This window comes from Penaeus monodon, chromosome 8 (genome assembly GCF_015228065.2).
Source record: "Penaeus monodon isolate SGIC_2016 chromosome 8, NSTDA_Pmon_1, whole genome shotgun sequence".
Lineage (NCBI taxonomy): Eukaryota > Metazoa > Arthropoda > Malacostraca > Decapoda > Penaeidae > Penaeus > Penaeus monodon.
The window spans coordinates 34,592,847-34,618,392 of NC_051393.1; the positions used below are offsets into that span (position 1 = coordinate 34,592,847).

At 39.4% G+C, this 25,546-nt stretch overlaps 1 protein-coding gene across 1 annotated transcript; it reads left to right on the plus strand.

Annotated features, from left to right (window-relative positions):
- Positions 1–959: 959 nt before the first annotated feature.
- Positions 960–15,428, plus strand: LOC119576315 (peptidyl-prolyl cis-trans isomerase G-like; the record flags this gene model as incomplete). The annotated part of the gene is given in 5 exon segments (XM_037923936.1): positions 960–1,218; positions 1,579–1,680; positions 7,508–7,962; positions 13,112–13,176; positions 13,701–15,428. Coding segments are annotated over 5 exon segments (1,513 nt in total), but the record flags the coding sequence as incomplete, so codon positions are not given.
- Between the last annotated feature and the right edge of the window lie 10,118 nt (positions 15,429–25,546).

Consider the following 25,546-nt stretch of genomic DNA (forward strand, 5'->3'; position numbering starts at 1 on the left):
AAAATATTTTTGGAAATTATGATCATTCATGACTAAGTGGTTGAAAATTATAGATATTCCTCAGACTTCAGAATCAAGGTTCCTTCAGTATATGAAAGATGATGGTCATTTTTTAGTCCAGATTTGTTATTAAAGAAAATGCAGTAAAAGAAGTGAATATGTCACATTTTTATTTTATGCTTTATGTTTACACATCTAATTAAAAGGCCTTAAAAAATATGAGGACTCTTGGAAGTTGCCAGATTATAATGGAAGGTATGATCATTATTTATTTATTTTTTTTTTTTTTTCATTTTATCTGACATCTTATGGGATCCAAGTAGCTGAGCATTAAAGAGATGTTGCCAGTAATAGTCATGTTGGTATTCCCAAGTAAAATGCTTAACCTTTTATTGATAGTTTGGTTAAATATACATTGATGAATGAAATTTGTCAGAACACATTACAAATACATAAAAAAGTTTGTACTACTCTGCTACCATCATAGAGGTCATGTCGTCCCATTTTGAAAGAAACACTGTAGTAAGTATTCAGGACCTCAAGTGGTGAATATATACATTTATTATGGTAAGCAACAATTCTCTCTCTCTCTCTCTCTCTCTCTCTCTCTCTCTCTCTCTCTCTCTCTCTCTCTCTCTCTCTCTCTCTCTGTGCCACCCCCATCTCTGCCCCTCTCTTCTTCCTTTTCTCCTTCCCTTTTTCCTTCCCTCCCTTCCCTCCTCCCCCCTTTCCCCTTCATCTCTTCCCTCCCTTTCCTTTCTCCCTCCTGTATATGTGTGTATTTTACATTATTCAATATTTCTTGAGAGTTAGGGAAACTTTTTCATTTTAACTGATTATTTATTGTGTATTGTGTGCTTGTTACATAAGGGTGTGTATGCATGTATGTGATTTCATGTATGTATTGTGCTTGTAAATGTATTTTTACCTATTTGTAATCAATATTTTGTGATCTCCAGCTCTGACGAAGAAGGTGAAGTGAAAGAAGAGGATATCAACGAGGAAGGTGATTCAAGCAAGTTACGCACACATCCATTAGTGTCTGTTTCTGTCATTAACCCTGATGAAATCCCAGATGTCCCAAAAAACAGATTTTTATATCGTGCTGGGCCAGAGAAAGATGAGGAAGGCCGTATGGAGAGGGGCAGAGACAGGACAAGGGCTGCAGTTCGAGCTTACACAAAGAGCGGGCGCAAGGTTAAAGGGAGAGGATCTTTGGTAAGTGTTTAGTTGATTTTGTATATTATTTATTATTATTGCTATTATTTTTTTTCATCATTTATTTTATTTTTTATTTATTTATTTATTTATTTTATTTTATTTTATTTTTTTATTATTATCATTATTTTTTTTTTTATTATTGTATTGGTTTTAATAACCATTTATAAGTTGTAATTTAGGAACATTTTGTATTAGGAAGAAACATTATATAGAAGGACTTTTGGCTTTATAAGTTATGCCTAATTTTGATCAAGAATAGTAATTAGTCTGGAATGTGGTAAACAGTCTTCCTCTGACATTCTTAAATTAGCTTTTTGCTAGGCTTGGTAAATTATTTACCCCAAACCCTTTCCATAGCGTTACCGTACACCTTCACGATCAAGGAGTCGTTCTCGGAGTGTCACACCACCTCACTGGCGTCAGGCACAGCGGCGCACTATCTCATATGAACAGCTGCAGGTGAGTAAATAAGCTCTTCAGTTTGTCCTGATTAAGTTATTAGCTCATTTAATGCAGGTGAATGCTGGCAAGTCTTTGTGGCATGGATACCACTAATGCCCCCAATGGAGGGGCAAAATGGCTCTGACTCGGGGAACACCATAGCTCTCACCGGCGGTAGAAATGCTTTGTCCAGGATTTCCATATGGGCACACTCTGTAAATCTGCCGGCCACAACATCCGTCAACTCCCTGACTCCACTGCTGTTCATCATTCACCCAAACAGCCCAGCAGTTTCTGACAGTCTGCATTCTGTACTGTAATGCAAAGTCCCACCGGATGTTATCAGCAGAACAAAAGGGGTCTGCATCCCTTGCAGCAGTTATGGCCTGTTAAAAAAGATAAGTAAATAAAAATTAATAACTAGGAAGAAAATGATTTGCTGGAAGAGAACGTAACTACTGACCACTCCCTCATCTCAAACCCAGTCAGCTGAATAACAGATAGTTTTCATTAGCTCATGGTACTCATGCACTTTAGTGCAAGCTTTCTGCTTGTCTTTCATGTAGCACATTTATTTATGTTTTTGAATGACATTTTCTTGATCTTCTTCTATTGTATATCTAGGGCATCCAGTTCTGGCTTTGTCTCTGGAGGACCCAGTTTCTTGGTGTTGCTGGATCCACAGGGCATAGTTGACTAAAATCCCTAACATTCTTGGTGCTTTGGCTCTCAATATTCCCCCAGGAGAAAGAGAAATTATGGAGCTATGAATGGTCTGCAAAGTCTTCATGGCTAAAATTTCCATATGAGACCCTATCCTTATCAACACCAAAACACTATTAGAACACATTATGAAGCTTCATCTTTTCCAAGCTTTGAAAACAAGTACCTTCCAAAATCGACTCTTGGCAATCGTTTCGGTTTCATATCCTCCCTAGTACAGATATTTTTCGAGGGATTGTACATACATGCCCAGTATACCATGATTTTAGTTTACTTATTTTGTTTATACAAGAATGCTCCAGTTGTGATTAGACTCCAAGCAATCATTTACTATGCCTGATCTCACCTGGGTACTTGTTTTTTTTTTTTTTTTGAAAATATGTTTTATATATATTATAATTGATATTGATAACAGTATTATAATATCCATAATGCCAATAACACTAAATGTATCAGTAATGATAATGTTGGAAAATAAAATCACAGAACTTCAAGGAATGGGGTAGTTAGGTGAAGTCAGGTAGAACTGCATATTAACTCCTTGGTGATTAGATGCTTGTGGAACTATCTATATGTAAGGAAACTTCATAAAACTAAACTACAGTGCATGTACTGGGTGTAAGTGGAGCTGCGGCTTCCGGCCTGTAGGGCACAACCCCCAAGAGGTGTGTGAAGGGCTGTTTGAGGAGAGATGAAAGCTTGGTAAAAAGTGCATTTTTTTTTAGAATTATGGATTATGGTGAAATAAGAAAAAATTGTAGAGAGAGACAAGTGCAACCATTACACCAGTGAAGGTAAGTGTATATTTTTTCTGTGATATTTTTTGACATGTGCTTTCTATGTCAGTGAAGTATAGTATTTAATGATAGGGGTTCAGGAAATGTATCATTTAGTAAGGGGTTCAAGAATGAGAAAAGGTTGGAAGCCATTGGAATAGAGAAAAAGGGAATGGCAGGGGTATCAGACATATCAGCAGACTATGGTTCACCAGTAGGTTAACCCCTCGCCCCCCCCACTATACACTCAGAATTCTAGATTTGATTTGGTTTTAGGTTTTGTGTATTTGTTTTTTAGTTTTTAGTCTGAAGTGTATTTTTAATTTATTATTTTTCATCAATATAAAAATCAGAAACAAAAATACAATTAAATTCCTCAAATTTAATAATTATTCTTTTCAAGCCCATGCTCCTTTTCATCCAACTTGTGATTGTTATTTGATGTTTACTGTTTTACAATAAAAAAAAGAAGAAAGAAAAGGCTACCTCCCAAGCTTTTTTCCACCAGTAGCTATATTTTTCTACCCATTTGGAAAGTTTAGTATCATTATGTTGAAGGGCCTTTACATCCATAAGTAAGGATTGGCATTGAAAGAAAATAATGCTAACATCCTATCAACAAAATACTGCTGGTGTTATTTTTTACCAGGTTTTGCTTACTTCCCATTTTTTCATATAAGAATGTGTTTTTTTTATCATATTGAGGAATGATGTTTTGTATATAATTTAGATAATTAAAATACTTTCAAACCATTCAAATAATCTTTATCAAAGCCTTTGTTCTACTGAATCCACCTGTATCAACATTATCTACTTTACTTGTTCTCCAGATAACACTCCAAATAACTTTTCTTTTCTTAATACTTGCATTTTAGTTGTTAATGAATGTTATAAAATTTAAAAAAATATTTTTTTAGCTGGAAGGTAACACAACTTTTTCCTAATGTATTTCTTAAATATAAAAAATCCTATGCAAACCTCATTTTGCACTGATATAGTTTATTTCTCATTTTATTCCAAACCATGAATGCTGCACTTGTAGCAATACCTTAATTCTTCAAGGTCTTCTCCAAGAGATTACCTTTACCTAGGTAGTGTTTAGCATGTCAGTTACCTGCATGGGGATAGCCTGCCACCTTCTGAATGAGGGATTGGAATCCATGTACATGGAGGACAGTAGAAGGGATCTAAATGTCATGTTGTGTAAGTGTGTGTATGAGTGTCAGCCTCTTTGTAAAATACAAGATAAACCTATGCAGAAAGTGGAAGTGGTAAGATTCAAGCAGTTCTCCCTTTACTGTACTTATCTAACCATGGTTAGAAATTGTTTGTCAGATAGCAAAGTTTGAAGTATTTATTATCCATTAAATTCATAAAGACTCAGAACTTACAAAATATTAGTCACCCATTCTTAACCCATTGCTGACAGGCATGTCATGTACGTACATGCCATGCCCACCCTGAGCATATTTTATTAATTTTTTTTTACACATAAATGGCTACACTTGTACTAAGTCGCCAATGAGCCAATTACGAGTGCTACCTGTCTTGCCTGTTTTGCCCTTTTCCTTGAAAATATTTTATGTTATCTTATTTTGCTCTTCCTAATGTTTATAACATTATAGTAGTTATAATGTCTATAATAAAAATAACACCATCAATATTCATAGCATTAGTAAAAAACAATTTTTTCCTGCCAATTTAAGGAAAAGTGAAATCAGTTATGGTCACAAGGTCTACTAACTGACTCCTTGGTGGCTAAGAACTAGCAGAGCCATCTATGTGCAGAGACATTTCACAAAAAAAAAAAAAAAAAAAAAAAAAAAAAATCAGCATATTCCCTGGCAGCATTGGGTTAAGTACAAAAAAAACTTTACCCCTATAATCCAAATGTTATAAAAATTTGGCTTGAGGGATGGGTACTGTGAATATGCTGTCATCATATGAGAGAGCAGAGCTTGTGTGCCATGTGCTGCCTTCCACAGACTTAACCCTTTGCCAACAGGTGGCATGTACGCACATACCATGGCATGGCTGGACTATCTGCCGGAGGCATGTACGTACATGCCATGGTGTATGTATGGACATTCCATGGTTTTTTTTTTTTTTTCTTCTTTTTTCTTTTCTTTTTTTTTTTTTTTACAATCACAGAAAAATATTATTTTTCTGCCACTGAAAGTGTGATTAAGTTGTTTTTTACTTTCTCATTTTTACTATACAAAAAAAAAAATACAACAAACCTTCGATTTCAACTCCATGATGCCACACACTGCTTATTTTATTCAGACTATGGAGTGAATAATGATCAACTATGGAGTCTATATAACAACAAAAATATCCTTCAGTCTTGATTTATCAGGAAGTATGGCAAGTAGAGACTTTAGAAAATAATGATAACTGAAAATACAACATATGCTCGTAGTATTACAAAGAAACGGCAAGGGATGCTGGTATTTGGCATGAGCGGTTGCACATGCTAGGGCGACGATATAAGCCCCCGGCAGCGGGGCCTGGGCCACTATGAATACTACCCGTCGGGAAAGGGTTAAAGGAGGTATGCATTACTTCACCTCCCCACAACTGCAGCAAGCTTGGTATTCCTGAGAGCAGGCTGGCACTGCCCTCTCTTGGCATTCTTCCTTCTTCATGCCTTTGAGGAGGGAACTCATACAGACTGTGGCATGATCTGCAGGCCATACGAATCATGACACACTGAAAGCATGCAAAATTCAGCTGGCAGTTTTTCCACTTGTTATTTTGTTTTGTTTTCTTAGTTACATGCTAGGATTTGTCTTCTATTTTTTTCTCATTTTTAGACAAGTAATGAACAGCAGCCCTTTACAAAAAAGAACACTTAAACATTTGTAGAATAAAAGATCAAGGGAAGCTTTACTGTAAGAGAAGGAAATAATATATCTCCATTAGGAAGAAAGTTCTTAACCCATAGGAATTTCTATGGCAGATGTGTTTTCTGTGATTCATTTTATGTGCAGGGCAGTAATTAGACAGCACCATTATGTTTAAGAAGGTCCTTTTATGCACATATACACAAGCCAGTGTGTAACTTGCACTCTTTTATCATAAATACTAGGTAAGACTAAATGCTGGTGTTCTCTTGATTGCTGGGTTATAAACTTTCTTGCCCATGACCCAGCAGCAAAGTTCTCTCAAGTAAAAATCACGTTTGACTTGGTGAATGAGCCCATGCTTCCAGGCAGAGGTTGACATAGCTTCATCTTGCAGGCATTACAGATGACTTTGATACTGGTGTTCTGCTAGCAAGAAGTGGAGATTGAGACACTACCTCTGGGATGTATCAACTATTCATTTCCTGTAACAGAATCTTAACAAAATGTGTTTATGATTTTTTCTTGCAAGTGGGACAGGAGTGAAAGCAAGCTGAAAGGTAACCCCTAAGAACTAGGAACACTGCTCCTTTTTTGTCCCCAACAAGAAAAGAGGCTTGATTTTTTTTTTGTTTCATAAATGCAAATTTTAGTTACTGATTGCACACACCAGAAAATGTATATTTCATTATTTTGTATCATATACATAGAGCATCACTAGAGCAGAAAGTGTGTTAATGAAAGTGGGGCTTAACTATCATAAACTTAAATAAAACACATATAAAGTAACAAAATATGCTTATCCTATAAATTTGATGTATTTACTAGTATCTACATGTATGAATAGCTAAATATCTAGATGTTTGAATAGATAAAGCACAGTGATATACCATGAGGTAGCTATCTGTGATATGTAATGGTATGGTGTGTGGAGGGGGGAATGTGGGAGAGAAAAAGGTCAGGGATATGGCTGGATGACATATACCATACAAAACTAAAATTATGAGTTCACACTCACCCTACTTCCATCACAAGACTTTATGACATGGCATATGTCTTGATGATAATGAAAAGTTGACCAGTTTTTGACAGGCCTTGTATTATCATGATGAACAGTAAAGCCCATGCATTGTGTATGAGGCCACCACCATGGCAGATAGGACTGTAGGGGTTATTGGAGAGGAAATGAAGGTGGTGTTGGAGAGAGAGGAGTTGTGGCAAGTGAGAGAAAAGTGGCAGCTGTATTGGCACTTAATGCCTTGTTTTTCTGCTTTAATCTCACATTTTCCAAAAAAAAATATATTAAACTTCAGTGTTTTGTACAATCACTATGTTTGAATGGCTATCAAAGACATACAGTCTGAAATAACTGTCTAATTGTTCACTTTTTAGTCAAATTAATTTATCAAATAGATGAATGCTTATCCTTTCCCTCAGTTGTTAATTTTATCTTAATTCCTCATTCTACTTTCTAACAGTTATATGGAAATACTTTTTCAGAAGAGGAAAGAAGACAAAATAAGAAGAGAAGAGGACCGTCAAGTACGGCAACAGGAAAGGGAACAGGAAATTGAGGAGAGGAGGCGGAGGCGGGAGGAACGTCACCGAGAGAATGAGGGCCATGATGGCAGGAATCCAGATGTGGGGAATCGTCCTGACACTTTTGGTCGGGATTTTGGAAGAGGAAACTGGCGAGAGAACCGTGACAAAATGAGGAGAGGCTTTCGTGATGGAAGAAATCCTCAGGGTTGGCGCAATGGGAGGGAAAGGACAAGAGGAGAACAGGACTGGCGTGAAGCGAGAGAAAGGACTCGCACAGAAGATGACTGGCGTGAAGGAAGGAATCGTGACCAAAGAGATCGTGGAGATGATCATGGTCACAGAGGGGATCTGCGTGAGAAGCTACGAAACCAGCGTGATAGATTTGTTCCAGGCCATGGGGATTCTGGTGAAAAGTAAGCAGACAATTTTATTTTTTTTTAGGCTGTGGCATTTCTATGTATTTGGTATTATCCTTCCTCTTTAATCACCTACACCATACTGAATTCACTAATTTTATACATGAGTGTATCCTCTGTATTATTAGGTTATTGGTGTTGGGGCATTGCAGAGGGATGCTGCGTATTTAACTTGGAGAAGTATTTATTTTTTTTATCCTAGTTTTATTTGGATAAAATCCCCCTTCCCAACCAAACACACAAAACCAATACCTCAAAAGTTCCCAATGCATCTAATGAAATTATGAACAATATTATCCATACCATAAAAAATTACTACAGTAGCAGATATATCACTCATCTACCTCTACAACATACAATTCAAATATACAACTGTATATTCAGTGCATTAACACACCCACATATATGACACAGACTCCCTCCTCATGACACAAATATGAACCCCAATTGCAACACATATACACACAAATTACTATCACAACAATAAAGCACAAAAATCAACACACAACACACACCCACACCACACATCACATTGTTGTAAAAACAAACATTGAACCACCAACAACCCCCCCAAATAGATGCCATGAAAAATGATTACAATCATATGCAATGACTCTGACACAACAGCATGCACACCACAACGCACACATCACACAGACATACACATACAAACTACACATACAGACTCTTATGATCACACACAACACATACACATAATACAATAACAACATGCACACACACATCACAATAACAATACAACAACATCACAACACACCACACACACACACCACGCACACACACACCACGCACACACAACACACCACGCACACACACATCTGCACCACACACACACCACATGCACACACACACACACACCACATACTGCACACACACACACACTCTGCCACACATGCACACACACACAATATGACACACATACACACACACCTACACACACAACACACACACCATACATCATACACCTCATGCACACACCACACACACACACACACACACTCATGAAACACACCACACCCATGCACCACACACACACCCATGCACCCCACACACACACACACACTCGTTATGCCCACACACACCCACACATGCACACACACCACACACACACACACCAGCACACACACACCAACACACACACATGAAACACACACACACACTCATCATGCACACACAACACCATATGCCACACACACACACACACCCATCACACACACACACACACTATCACACACACAACACTCACTCATTCACACACACTCATGCACACACACATGCACACACACAACTCAGGCACCACACACACACACTCATGCACACACACCACATCATGCACACACACACACACCATGCACACTACACATCATGCAACACACACTCACACAGTCACACACACACACACTCATGCACACAACACACTCATGTACAACACACACACACACACACACCATCACACACACACTACATCACACACACACACTCACATGCACACACACACTCATGCTCACACAACACATCACACACACACACTCATGCACACCACACATCACACTCATGCACAACCACACACTCATGCACACACAACACAGCACACATGCACACACACATGCACACACACCCATGCACACACACACACACCATGCACACACACACACACCATGCACACACACACACACACTCATGCACACACACATCACCACCTCATCATCACCACACACACTACAACACACACACACAACACCACACACACCCACACACACCACACATACACACACACAACACACCACACACACACTCATGTACACACACTACACACACACCATGCACACACACACACTCATGGACACACACACACATCCCATGTACACACACACACACACACAATCAGCAACACCACACATGCACACACACACACACACACACTCATGCACACACACACACACCATGCACACACACAACACACACCATGCACACACACACACTCATGCACACAAACACACACTCATGCACACACTCACACTCATACACACACACATCATCACCACATTCACACACTCTCATGCACACACTCACACACACATCACACAACTACACCTCACACAGACACACTCATGCACCCACAGACACACTCATGCACACACAGCACACTCATGCACCCACAGACACACTCATGCACACACACTCATGCACACACACACTCTTGCACACACACACTCATGCACACACACACACACACACCCATGCACACCACACACCCATGCACACACATCAATGCACACACACCCATGCACACACACACACACACACACCATGCACACACCACACACCTCATGCACACACACACATCACACACACACACACACCATGCACACACACACCACTCATGCACACACACACTCATGCACACACACTCATGTACACACACACACTCATGCACACACACACTCATGCACACACTATGACCACACACCATGTCACACACTCAACACACACCCAGCACACACACACACACACATCACACACACACACACTCATGCACACACACCACACACACACACCACACTCATGCACACACACACTCATGCACACAACACTACTCAACCACACAAACTCTACACACACACACTTGTCTACATGCACAACTAACACACACACATCCATGCACACACACACATGCACACACACCATCACACACATCCATGCACACACACCACAACACACACCATGCACACACACATCATGCACACAACACATGCACACACACTCATGTACACAGACACACTCATGCACACACACAACATGCACACACACACACACACAACAACACACACCACACACACACAACACACCATGCACACACCACACACACACACACTCATGCACACACTCATGCACACACGCACACACATCACACCATCACATGCACACACACACACACTACATGCACACACACACACACAACACACACACACACACACACACACACTACACAACACACACACACACACACACACACAATGCACACACACACTCTGCACACACACACACTCACACACACACACACACACCACCAGCACACACACACATCACACCACACACACACACCACACAACACACAACACTCATGCACACACACACACACACAACACATGCACACTCATCACTACATCACACACACACTCACTCACCACACACACAACATACACTCATGCACACACAACATACTCATGCACACACACCACACACACCACACACCCACAAACTATGCACACACACCACTCACACACACACACCATGCACACACTGCACACACACATCACTCATGCACACACACACACTCACACACACACACCACACACACACACACATCACACACACACCACACCACACATACACTCATGCACACCACACACCACACACACAACATCACTCATGCACACACACAACCTCATCACACACAACACTCACACACACACACACACACTCATGCACACACAACATACACTCATGCACACACACACACACACACACATTCCCTCATGCACACACACTCATGAACACACACACTCATCACCACACAACACCACACCACACTCATGCACACACACACTCATGCACACACATACTCATGCACACACACACCACACAGCACACACACACACACAACCACACACTCATGCACACACACACACACACACACACACACACACACACACCACACACACTCACACACATCACACCACACACACACACACACACACACCACACACACACACCCACACACACCACACACACACCACACACACACACTCATGCACACACACACATGCACACACTCATGCACACACGCACACACACGCACACATGCACACACATTCACATATGTACACATCATCATCATCAATAACGGTATGCTCATGTTTGAGCAGCCGTGGACCTCTCCACCATCCTTCGCCACTCAACTCGATCTTGCACTTTTCTTTCCACTTGTACCTTCGACAACCCGCAAATATCTTTGATGTTGTCGCTCAGTCTTGTCTTCGGTTTGCCTCTTCCTCTGTGTATGCACACATACACTGATATAAATACATATGCATATATCCACACACATAGGTACTTATACATAGGCACTTGTACACACACACATGTAAGTATGTAAGTTAAGGCTAAGTGACAAGAATATGTATACACAAGGGTGGTGATTACAGTTGGGATGACTGAGTAGTGTTTCCTTACACAGATGTGAGTGGTTGGGAAAAAAAGAAAAACAAAAATTATGCATATTGTGTTCTTTAACTTATTCACTTGTGGTATATACACTGATCACTGCAATATTGTTTTGTGAAATGTTTTTCACGAGTTAACTTTAGAACTGCTTGGTCATCAAAGAATCATTTTGTAGGCCTACCTGACATCACATAACTACTGCATTCATTGAGTTCTTAAGATTCTTCTCTCTCTCATGTACTATTATTATTGACATTGTGATTGTTTTGACGTAATATGTCATTCATTGCAATTGGGTCAAGTTGTTAATTTGAATGAGGTACTGAAGGGAGTTTACTTTCTTGTATTCTTCTTTTAACGGTAGGTTCATGTCTGAGCCGCCGTGGTCACAGCATGATACTTTATAGTTTTCATGTTGTGATGCTCTTGGAGTGAGTACGTGGTAGGGTCCCCAGTTCCTTTCCACGGAGAGTGCCGGTGTTACCTTCTTCTTCTTCTTCTTCTTTTCTTTTTTTTTTTAGGTAATCATTCTCTCTATTTTATCCGGGCTTTGGGAGCAGCACTTGACTTGGGCTGGCTTGGCCACCCAGTGGCTAGGTAGGCAATCGAGGTGAAGTTCCTTGCCCAAGGGAACAACGCGCCGGCCGGTGACTCGAACCCTTGAACTCAGATTGCCGTCGTGACAGTCTTGAGTCCGATGCTCTAACCATTCGGCCACCGCGGCCTTGGCGATCATGGGCTTCCATGATTTTTCTTGGATTAGACAATAGGATTACTGCCATTAATTATGGGTGTTAGCTCACCACAAGTAAAAGACAAATTAATTGGATATTTAGATGTTGAAAGATTTTGCATTTGTGTGTATGTATTATCATTGCTGAGATTGTTCTTTTGCCCACAGCAACCAGTCTCAGAAAAGAGAAGAGCAGCCAGACGAAGAGACTGGGTCAAAATCACAGAGAGAAGGTACGTTGATAATTTTGTTTCTATTTTTTTTTACATTTAATTTAATTTATTCATTAGACAGGATAAAAATTAGATGCCTGTCTTGAACAGCATCTCTTGAATTCCTCTTCCATGTTAAGCCACTCACGATATGCATGATGCCATTCTGAGCCATTTGCTCGGACATCATGCAGTAATGTAAACAATTTATGAAACAGGGCTAAAAAATAGGCTTTATGCTTACTTTTGTGGGGCTGTTTCTCAATGACTCACACATACAAGAGACAGGAATAGCAGTTTAATGCTTATAACTTAGAGCAGGCTTCAATGTGTATGACATGATAGGAATTTACCTTGCATGAGTGATGTTTTCACTAGGGCATGACAGGATGTCATTTAGTGTGAGTGGGTTAAATACAAATGATTTTTATTAGAGTTATTAGAGATCAGATAAAAATTTTCATGCTGTTGAAGTAATTTCTTATTGTAATTTCTTTTCTTTGATATGAAGGTATTAAAATCCTGTCTTCATTACATATTTACAGACAAGGAAAAACAAAGAAGCAAGGACAAACAAGATGACTTGGATGAAACTGCCTTGGATTATGAAGCTATGGACAATGATGATGATGATGATGATGATGATGATGATGGAGAAGGAGCTAAGAAGAGCAATGGCACAGTGAATGAAGAAGAACCCAAAAGCCATGACCAATCTTTCATTTTAAATGAAGGTGCGGCAGCTGGGAAAGAAGAAAATAACACCGTAAAGGAGCAGAAGGATGAAGCAAGTGATCTTAAGAAGGGAAGCAGAGATCGCAGTGGCAGGGCTCACTCTCATGACCGAAGGGGCAGGGACCGCTCTAGGTCACGTGACAGACGGCAGGACAGGTTCCGAAGCAGGAGGGACCGCTCCAGGGAGAGGCAGAACAGGCCCCGTGACAGACGGGGACGTTCAAGGGATAGAAACAACCGACGTGACCGGTCAAGGGACAGGTCACGTAATAGGTCAAGGGACAGGTCACGAGACCGATCCAGGGACAGGTCAAGAGACAGGTCAAGAGACAGGTCAAAGGACAGGTCGCGAGATAAAAGAGATAGGTCCCGCAGTAGAGATAAGACCAACGAAAGAAGGAGAAAGTACTCTTCTGGAAGTGACAGCAGTGATAGTGACTGATGTATTGGCAAGAGATGGAGAGAAAGAAATCAATCATAGAACACATTTCACTTCGCTTGTAACATTATGTCCAATTAAATTTTGAAAATATCTTGGATTACAAAATTGATATATATATTAATTTTTTTTCAGTGTTAAGAATTTCCATTGTGATATGTGGAATATGGTAACTGTGATTGAATGATTCGGTAATGTTGAATGTGGATGTTACATATTACAACTGAAATACAGGTGATTACTATTAAAATTAAAATGAATATTTACCTTGTTAGATATATCTTCAGTATAGAAAGCACAATTTGACATAATGGATGATACAGAACCCACAAACACATGAGCAAGAGTACACAATTAGATATGAACTGCTTACAACAGAAGAAAGACTCTGAAATGGTGATGTGTGAACACTGGTGGAATTTTTCCATGACAGGAAGAAAAAATAATGTAATGTTTTTATGGTAATTATTATTATTGTGATACTGTCTTTCCTACAGCTCATTACTTTTTATCATATAACAGATTAAAGAATTTTTTTACTACAGTATTATCACTTACTTTTTTACTGTTGTGACTGATGTTTGTGCTTTTTGCTGCATGTTTGAAGATGTACCAGTGGCTTTATTTTTTGTATTGATTGTATGAAATATATACAAAGAATGAAAAAAAACATTGAATAAAATTGTTAAAATCACACACTGGTCAGATGCTGTAATAGCATTAGAAAACCAACAAAGTGGAATTGTGGGGAGTCAGGAACGTTCTATTAATAAAAAGGTAGCTTGTCCCTAAATTTTGGGATCAGACAGTTTTGATAATAGGGAAATGTTCATAAGGTAGTTTCTTTAATATATATAAATTCTTTTATATCAAGCTGGGCAAACATAGTTTTGTAGCAGTAGATTTACCAAATCATTTATGGCCCAGTATCCACATATGTATCATATAAGGTCAAGTAGTGTACTTTTTTTTTTTAGACCTTGGGAGATAATTGTGTGTATTTGTCAAACTTTAGCAGAAAATCAAGTAAATGTGCTATGAATATTGACTGACTCCTAATATAAAATGTTAATCCCTGAAAAATAAAAGTGAAAGATTATTTTATTTTATTTTGTCATGCCTTTAGCAAATCCTCCTTATATCATTAAATGCTTGTTTCTGTCATTTCTTTGTCATGCTAAATGTAAAAAAAAATTTAACAAAAATTTTTTAAAAAAAAAAAGGTTTACATGAGTAAACAAATGTAAAAAAAAAGAAAAAAGTATAAACAAAAATCTTAGCTCAGAACAAACTTAGCGGGTAACACTTTATTTTCTGGATGTTTGATTTTAGCTTCATTTGGGGCAGAAAACATCAATAGTAATTTATTAATTTCAAAAAAACGGGAATGGAGTTGAAGAGTAATAAGGGTGCATTTTTGTATCAAATATTTTTTTGGGAAGGAAAGGGAAGTTTGCTGAAAAAAAATTAAATATGGGGCAATTTTTTTTTAAGAGAGCAAAGATTTTTGAAATAATCAGTCAGAAAATCAGATCTCAATAGGTGTTTAAATCTTTTTTCATTCTAAAAACCCCCCAAATCCTTCCCAAATTTTGTTTTTGGGGGGGTTGGAGATGGAGACTGAGACTAAATGTTGGGGATCTCTCCTTCCTTGGGCCTCAGCCTTTAATTCAACTAATTTTGCACATTCTCCTACCTTCCTTTTCCTTATTTTCCCCATCATCTACCTAGGTTATAACTCAGCCTTCAAAAAATACTCCTTCCTCACTCCACTCCTGCAGAATTGTCTTGAGAGAGAGAAGCGGAGAGAGAGAGAGAGAGAGAGAAGTGGAGAGAGAGAGAGAGAGAGAGAAAAGAGGAGCAATATAGAGAGAGAGAGGAAAGAGGAGAGAGAACGAGAGAAAGTAGAGAGGGGAGGAGAAAAGGGAGAAAAGGAAAAAAGAAATGAGAAGAGAGGGTGAGAGAGAAGAGAAAGGAAGAAAACAGAGAAGCAGAGCAGGCGAGACAGAAGAGAGAGAAGGGAAAAGGTGAGGAAAAAGGGAGAGAGAGAGAGAGCGAGAGAGGAAGAGGACTGTTTAAATTTTTGAGAGTATCATGAACCAAAAATGGGAACTTTGACGTATTTTTTAATATTATTATTTATATAATAATATATATTATATATATTATATATATATAATTATAATTATTATATTTTATATTATATATATATATATATAATATATTTTATATAATTATATATATATAAAATTATATTATATACCTGGTCCGATGCACAGTGACCCCAACTACTCATCGACTTTAAAAAAAGCTAAAAAAAGGGAGCGTCCAACACCCCTCAAAAAACTCGACTAAAACTTTTTGTAATTCAAAATTACGTTCAAAAATTAAAAAATCAATGGAAGAGAAAAAACCCCAAAATGATTTGGAAAAAAAAAGAACCCCTGCTGAGTTTGAAAAAAACATCCCAAAAAGAAAAAAAAATTTCCCCTGGATATCGAAAAACACTAATGAAATTAAAACAAAAAGATGCCTAAAAAAAAAGGGTATCAATAATCCAGTTAAAAAAGAAATTTACAAAAAACAAAATAAAAAAATTCAAATTATTGCAAAAGGATGGGGAAAAAAATTTTAATAAAACTTGCTAAAAAAATTGAAACTTTTTCTACAAAAAAGAAAATAAAAACTCTCCCAAGGAGTACAAAAACATCACCTTTAAAACCACTGGACCTTAAAAAGAAGATGGTTTTGTTTTAGTGAGGGAAAAGAATCAAAGATAGAGGGAAAATTAATATTTTAAACCCTATAAAAAAAGAATAAGATCTAACAAAAACTATTAGACTCATAAACGAAGAAAACCCACCCCCACTCTAGACGAGTTAAAAAGCCTAAAAAAAAAAAGAATAACAAACCCCCGGAATAGATAAATAACAGCAAAAAATTTAAAGAAGCTGGCGAAAGTTTAAAATACTTCTACAAACTCTGTCAAAAATAGGGAATGAAGAAATGGCCGAAGACGGGGTAAAACATTTTTACTCCATACCAAAAAAAGGTAGGCACCCCAAATGCAACAATAAAATGACAATTGCATTAATAAGTCACAGCAGCAAAAATTTTTTTGAAAAATTAAATTTCTGAAAAAATGAAATTGAAGTTTTAAAAGAGGAAATTGCAGACGAAAAGAAGGTTTCGCCTGGAAAAGGTACCAAAACCAGATTCTAAATTTAAAAAATTATCATAGAGAAAAACAGAGACACAAAAGACCTATACCTGTGTTTTCATTATGTGAAAATTTTTATACTGTTTTTCACGATATCCTCGGAATAACATGAAAATATGAAGTTTCCAAAAAACATCATCCCCTAATGAAGCCCTGTATGCCCAAAAAAAGCCCCGTAAGAAAACCTTATGGGGTTACAGAAGGTTCAAGTCAACAAGGGTAGACGGGTTGCTTTTGTTCCGCACCTCTTAATATAATTCTGAAAAAAATTAGAAGGGGCCTAGAATTTTTAAGGAAAGTGGAGTTTGAGGATACAAAATACAAAACGGGTACCGTGAATAGTTTTGATTCCAGCAGTATCACTGAAATACAAAAAATCTAGATAAAGTTAGAGAACAACGAAAGGTGGCTTGTTCTAGGCCAGAAACAAGATCTGAAAATTCAAAGATAAGGAAAAGAAAAATGATGAAAAATTTAAAACATTGAAAATTGTGGAAAAGTGAAAGATTTTACTTATTGGACTGTTTTAATAAAACATATGATGATTCACCAGATAAAAGAAGAATTACCATTTCCAAAAAAGCCACCTTTCTCTCATAAATCTGGAAAGACCCAAGCATTTCCTTACGGCAAAACTGAGGGTTTTTGAAATCATTTGTTTTCCATTTCATCATATGGGTTTTTGAGTTCGGTGCTGAAATAGAAGACAAAAAAAGATAAATTTTCGAAAGTGGGTTCAGAGGTACGCGTATTAGCTGGGCAAGAAGAAAACGAATGATGAAGTGCGAGAAAAAAATTTAAAAACCGGGGTTTGGACTCTTTAAAAGGGGGAAAAATTTAAAATTTATTGGGCTGTGATGAGAGAAAAGTATTGAGAAACTGTTTTCAGGGATGGTGTAGAAACGAGGAAGAGGAAACCAAGACAAGACTGAGCGAAACATCAAAAAAAATTTTCGGCTGTCGTGGTACAAAGGGAAAAAAAAGCGTAAGTCGGTTTTTGGGGGAAGGATGGGGAGAGGGCCACGGTGCTCAAAAATGAGCATACCGTTATTGATATTTTAATTTTATATGTTTGTGTGTGTGTGTTTTTGGTGTGTGTGTGTGGTTTTGTGTGGGGTGTTATAATATAAAATTATATTATACACACCCCCACACCCAAAACACACACACACACACACCACACACCACACACAAATTATATATTATATATAATAATAATATATATTTATTATATATATATATATATATCAGCACATATATGTATGCGAGTGTCATATTATATTTACAAAACACCACCACACCCCACACCACACACACACACACACCACACACACACACCACACCCACACACTATATATATATATATATATTTTATAAATATTTTATATATATATATATTATATTAATTTCACACACACACCCCAAAATATATGTAGCGGTGTGCATATATAATTTTTAACAACACACACACACTGTATTTTAATCCCCCCTGAAAAGTCTCTCTCCCTCTCCCTCCCCCCCCGTCAATTTCCATCTCCCGAAAGGGGTTATGAGGACGTGAAAACTTTCCCTTTTAACCATTTTGCAAAAAAATTTTTTTTCCTGAGACGTGGTCAGCGGGCCCCTTTTTTTGCCCCAAGCAGCACTCTGGGACCTTTCTCAGTGTGACCCGAGTTGAGGGGAGCGAAAAAGGGGTGTGGGGTCGTGGTTTTACAAGGAATTGGAGGGGGAGTTATTTTGGGGTAACAAGGGGGAGGGGAGGACCGGAGTGAGAAAGGAAAAAAAAAGGGGGGAAAAGGGGGAGATGATATGAAACAGAGAAGCGAAAGGAAACAAAAAAAGGAAAAACGGGGGGGAAGGTCGGGGGGGGTAGGGGCAGGGTTTAGGATCGGGGGGAAGATGGGACGAGGGAAGGATCAGGGGGGGAGAGGGAGGGGAAAAGAAGGAAGGGGGAGAGGGGAAAAGAGGGAAAGGGAAAGGGTGAAGGAGAGAAAAGGAGAAAAAAAAGAGAGGGGGGCGCGGAGAAGGGGGGGAAGGGGAGAAAGGAAGGAGAAAAGAGGGGCAAGGAGGGGACAGGGGAAAAGGGGACGAGAGGGGAGGAGAGGTAGAGGAAAAAAGGGGTAGGCGGGGGGAAAAAAAGGGAAAGGGAGAGAGAAAAGGAAGGGGGGTAAAAGGAAGAAACATAATAAAAATCAAATAAAATAATAGGTGATTGAGTTTTTTAATACGTGGTCAGTGGACATGGGTAGGCGGGGGAGTCGTCCATGTCGCGTGCGTTGTGTATTTTAGGCGAAAATGTATGTAATATTTAAACACACACACCGTCACGATACCGCACATAAAACAACACACACACACACACACACCAACCACACACACACACCCCCACGCACCACCCACCCAACACACCACCACCACACACACACACACACAAACACCACACACCACACCACACCACACACACACCACAACAACACCACTGCGAATCTGCATAGAACATTTTGCGCGAGAGAAAAGCCGTGAGAAGTCTGAAAAAATAAGGTCAAAGAAAAATGTATTCAAAAACAGCATTGGAAATGAACCCCGAAGCCAATAGACAGCCGGATCAGACTGAAAAATGCATGAAAAAAAAAAATTTTAATAAATGGTTAATTTGCTAAAAAAACTCAAACCTTTTGAAGAAAACACACACCACACCCACCCACACACACACACACACACACAAAAAAAAAAAAAAAAAAAAACAAAATTTAAGGGAAAAAGGGGAGGGGAACAGAAAAAAAGATTGGGAATGGATCAAAAAAGGGAAAGAAACTGCTGTAAAACCCCAAGAAATATCATTACGGAAAATCTTAAACAAATGGAAACGATTGTCAAGCGCCCTTCCAAACAATGAAGAGGCAACATAGGACAGCTACTATACGATGTACGAAAGTAAAGGGAAAAATAAATTAAAAAAAAAAAAAAAATTGAAAAACATAAGTCCCAAAAGGAGAAATAAAGACACGCTTCCGGAGATATAAGAAAAACTTATCCCCCTTGGTAAGACACGAAATATTGCTATATGGTGAGTAAACAAGAGCATTTTTATAGGGGAACGAATTTGGAGCAAAAAATCAGGCTTTTGGGGGTTGTGTTTATGAAAAAAGGGAAAAAAACCCCTTTTAAAAAGAAACTTCATAACAAGCAAGTGGAATTTGAGTAACAAAAAAAGCAACTCCTGACCTCCCACAAAGAATGTAAAAAAAATCTGGAAAAAAAGAAAATATGACCAATATAACAAAGAAAAAAAAGAATGGAAAAAATGAAATACCAAAAAGAAAAAAGGATGAAAAGAAAAAATTTTTATCTGGGGGAGAGTTTCAAGCAAAAAAAGTCTACTCTCGGAACCAAATTAGAGACAGACAAAAAATTAGCTTTGTCCCCAAAAAAAAATACGGGGAAAATTATTGAATAGTTTTACAAATGCATTGGTTTATCTTCGAAAATTTTAAATGATATAAAACTGAAATTATTAAAAGGATGTAATTCACGCGAATCAAAAATGGATTCCTCCGTAGACGAGTACATTAGGGCAGAGACTTTTTGGGTTTCGGATGGGGGGAAAGGGGGAGCGTATTAACAGGAAAGGATTTTTTTCAAAAGGGTTTAAAAATTGCAAGCCCATAAGGAAATAAAGGCAATTTAGGAAGAAACAAACAGGTAAGCCTAAAAATAACCCAGTTACATCCAACTCTCATCGGTGTGGTCACAAGAAATTTACAAAAAATAATTTAAGAAAAGTTTAAGACCCCGGTGAAGTGATACAACTTTGGAAACCAAGCAAAAAAATTCTTGTGCAGATAATTTTTAATAGGAAAACTGCAGGTATAGTTTCGATCCAAAAGCGCAGCCAGATTTGGGGTGTAAAAATTTCTAAATCTAAAACATACTGCCTTTCATATATAGCATATCATATCAGGGGAAAGGGTTTGACCCGCCTAGGCTTTCCTAAAATTCAAAAGCTAAAATGATTAAAAGGGTTGAGATTGTCCCTGCTATAAAAAAATGACCCTTAAAAAAAATAGTGTCTCTACAGTAGAAACTCTCGTAAATAAAAAAAGTTGAATAAAATTAAAAGAGAGGTTTACAAAAGCTTTAAAGATTTCTTTGATGGCTTAACTAGGAAAAACTGGACGAAGAGAAACTGAAAAAATTTTAAAAATTTTAAAAAGTTTTTAAAGAAAGGATAGACAAATTTGTATCAAGTTCAACTGAAGAAAAAATGGCCAAAAAATTTCATTTTAAATGCAAGAGCAATAAACAGCTCTTTAAAAATATTCAAGACATGCCCGGCAGAATATGAAGGTGTAAAGAAGGAGAAATGAATACCCCCAAAACCATGAGGAGGCAAATTTAGACGTTGTAAGGTTTAAAAATCAATATATCATCCAAATTTTCTTAAATACTAAAAGTAAGGAAAATTTATTACCGTTAAAGACAATTTTGTTTGACAAGGAGGAATAAATGTGTAAAAACCCTTATGAAGGGCTGGGTGGATTTTATACTTTTTTTTAAGAAGGCATTTGAAAAATATCCCATAGAAGCCTTTGGGAAAATTTAATCCCCTGGGTGGAGTTAAAAGGCAAACCCCTTTAAATAGATAAAGATTTTCTACATAAAATTTAAAGGCACCAAAAATAGATTCTAACGGGAGACAAGTACTACCGAGTACCTCAAGGTTTGGATGAGAGAAGTAAAAGGGGGTGACTGATAATGCGTTAAACCCATGTTACAAAAAAAAAGTTAGAAAAAGATGACTTAATTCTGAGCACAATAAGGACGAGGGAATAGTAAAATTTGAAAGAAAAAAGTATGAAGTGTAAAAAAAGTTAAAATTTTTAAAAAAAAATTTTGTAAGGGGGAACAATCCCCCAAATGACGTGGTGCTTGCCAAAATGTCCAAAAAGCGATATGATTTTACTCTCCCCGTACAAAACAACTAGGTAAGACAAATAAAAAACACACAAACACACACACACACAAAATATATTATATAGTTATATATATAAATATATAATTTTTTTTTTTATATCATGATCTTAAAGGGGCTAACGCTAGGGGGCGCTGGCGCATCCCCCCTTCGGCGAGCTCAGGCGGCCCTCACCCCATCTCCAATTCCTGGGACGGGTTCGTCGATTTTCCCCAAGCACTCCCCCCGGTTGTCTCGCAAAGAGAAGCCGATGGGCAGGGGCATACAGGGACGAGTAGGGGCCCATATACCTAAGTTGGCTATCTCGGATTATGCAACTAAAAATCCCATACCTCTCACGTGTGCCATTGTTTGGGCACGGTCCTGCCAAAAGTACCCCCCTGCCGGCGAAAAGATTGTTACAAAAGCATCAAGATGAGACTCCAAGCCTTGAAACACATAGCTTGGTCCTTCTCCATAGGAAGACATCTCAAAAGCTCTTGTTTATCGAGTTTTTATGCTCCCGTTCCCACCCAAACAGTTACGATTCTTGGGCTGACAGCCCGAATATGGACTACGCTATCAAGGATGTAAAAAACTCTGTGACTTTTAAAAACCTCATTGCAAACATGGCAACAACGGGTTCCCCTAACAGGCCTCAAAATCCCGAATCTTTGGTCTTGGTCCGGAGACCTCTAGGCCTAAGGGCTTTGCCTCAGTGCTAATGCTCGAGACGATGCACCGATAAATGCCTTCTTGGGGTCGATGTAGGCTCAAGAAAACCCACGGGGTGTTTCAAAATTCTCGAAGCCCCAGTATTTGGGTATGTTGTGGACTTCCCAAGGTATCCAACTCCCGGTCTTGGTCCTTATAGGTGGTCGGGGATCTGTTTCAGAAAAATGTGGGCAAAATTTTCCCCGGGTATTTTTACAGTTAATGCAGGTATTTGCACGTCCCAACGATCTCCTTTCCCTTCCAGGCTGGATTACCACACCCTCAACGGGCAGGGGAAATTCCCAGCTGCCAAGGGCATAACACTGTGCCAAGCCATGGGTTTTCACCCCACCCTTTAGAATTTCAGTAGGGTTTTCAATGTGCCTTATTTTTCCCCCACTTCATTTGGGAAAATCGCCATCCTAACCTCTGTTGGTAGGGGTTCCTGCTGATGGTGGGCAGCACAGGGTATTGTGAATCACTTGCACCCAAGCAAACTTTGGGGGGCTACCGGTGAAACTGTCAAATGCTACCCCAAACTTCATGAACCCAACATATTAGATATCTTTTCACCCACGAGCAGACCTGCATCATCGCGAGGGGGTTTTGAGTTTAGCTTTCTCAGGACTTGGGAAGCAGGCGAAGGCTTTAAAAAGAAAAGGGGCCTTCACCCCCTCAGCAGATTCCTGATAAATGTCCCCTTTCCCTTTTTCCGTGTCCAAGTCCTACGCACCAAAGAGAACACAAACCTGTTGCCATTCAGCCGGCATGTGACAGCTTCGGGCCTCCATTTTTCCCCGGGAGATGGATTTCTGCCTTTCCCCCGGGCATAAACCCAAAGACTCCGGGTTCTTCGAGGGTTTTACGCTTAAAACTCCCCCAAAAATAAAATGGGGCCCCTAGATTATTAAATTCTATGAATCAAACAGAGACTGCCCCGGTGAACAAAAGAGATCTCCTCTTCGTCTTCTTCCAATGGAAACCTTTAAGGGGACTGGAGCGGGGGGGAGTTTTTTAATGGACCGTAGGGGAAACCACACCAGCCATGGTCAGGCCCCAAAATCGGGACTCCCGGGAAAAACCCACAGTTCGGAGGTCCCCACGCAGCTAAAAAGAAGGGTCATTCCTGGGGCCCTTGTACCCGTTCTCTGTACTACCCCTGTCCGTGTTGCTTACCATGTCCGTGTGCGGGGTTGGGGCGCTGGGACCCGGCCAGAATCTCATTTTCTGGATCTAGCAAGTCCCCAGGGAGGGTTCTCACTGTGAGATCAGCTTCCGAGCCAGGGGGGTGCGTCTCTCTAGCCCCTTTGATCACAGCTGGATATCACTTGAAGTCGCCCAGACAAAGTGAAATCAATTGCCTGCCCGGAGATGCTTGGTAGAAATCTCTTTCACATTGAGTTTTAAAAATTTATGGGGATATGCAGCAAAAAGAGCTGAAGCCCAAAAACAGCTTCATCCATCCAAATACACTCATCAACTGGTGTCACCCCAACTACCGAGGGCTGAAGATGGCTGGGATGCTAGGCTATCCCGGAGGTATGATGCTCCAAGCGCCCAATGGAAACTTAACTGGGTTAAGCCTTGGGGGGTCACTCCGGGGCACGCCACCCGTCCACACGCCAACGCTGCCCCAACTAATTGGGGCGAAGGCTGTGGGTCCCCCATTTGCATTGGGGTTCCCAAGGGCTTTTCCCCAATTCATGGGGGTTGGGTCCTCCAGGGCGCATGCGGGACAAGTAACTCACGTTCCCATCCTGTCCCCAACATTTGCCCCCCTAGGGACCACGCCTGCCTTGCTTGCTGGTAGGAGGACAGACCCTTCCCCCAGATATCCTTTTTTTAGGCATTGCAGTATGTTTTCTGGGGGGGGGAGGGTGGCAATGCCCCCCTCCCCCCAGCCGCCCCAAAAAAAACCCCAGGGGGGGGGGGGGGTTTATATATATATAATTATATAATATATATATAAATAATTTATATATTGTATACATATATGTTATATTCTGTAAAACATACTCATATTTTTATTCTTCTTCTTTTTAAAGGTAGGTTCATGTCTGGCCCCCGTGGTAAGCATGTATTAATTTTAGTTTTCAGTTGTGAGCTCTTGGGGTGAGACATGGTAGGGTCCCAGTTCCTTTCCCAGAGTGCCGTGGACCTTTTAGGTAAACTTTCTCCTATTTTATCCCGGGGTTGGGACCACACTTTACTGGGGGGGCTTGGCCACCCCGTGGGAGGGAGGCATCAAGGTAAGTTCCTTGCCCAAGGGAAAAACCCCCCCCCCGCAGGGCGGTCTTTTTGGAACTTTGGAACCCGGGCCCCCCGGGGGGAA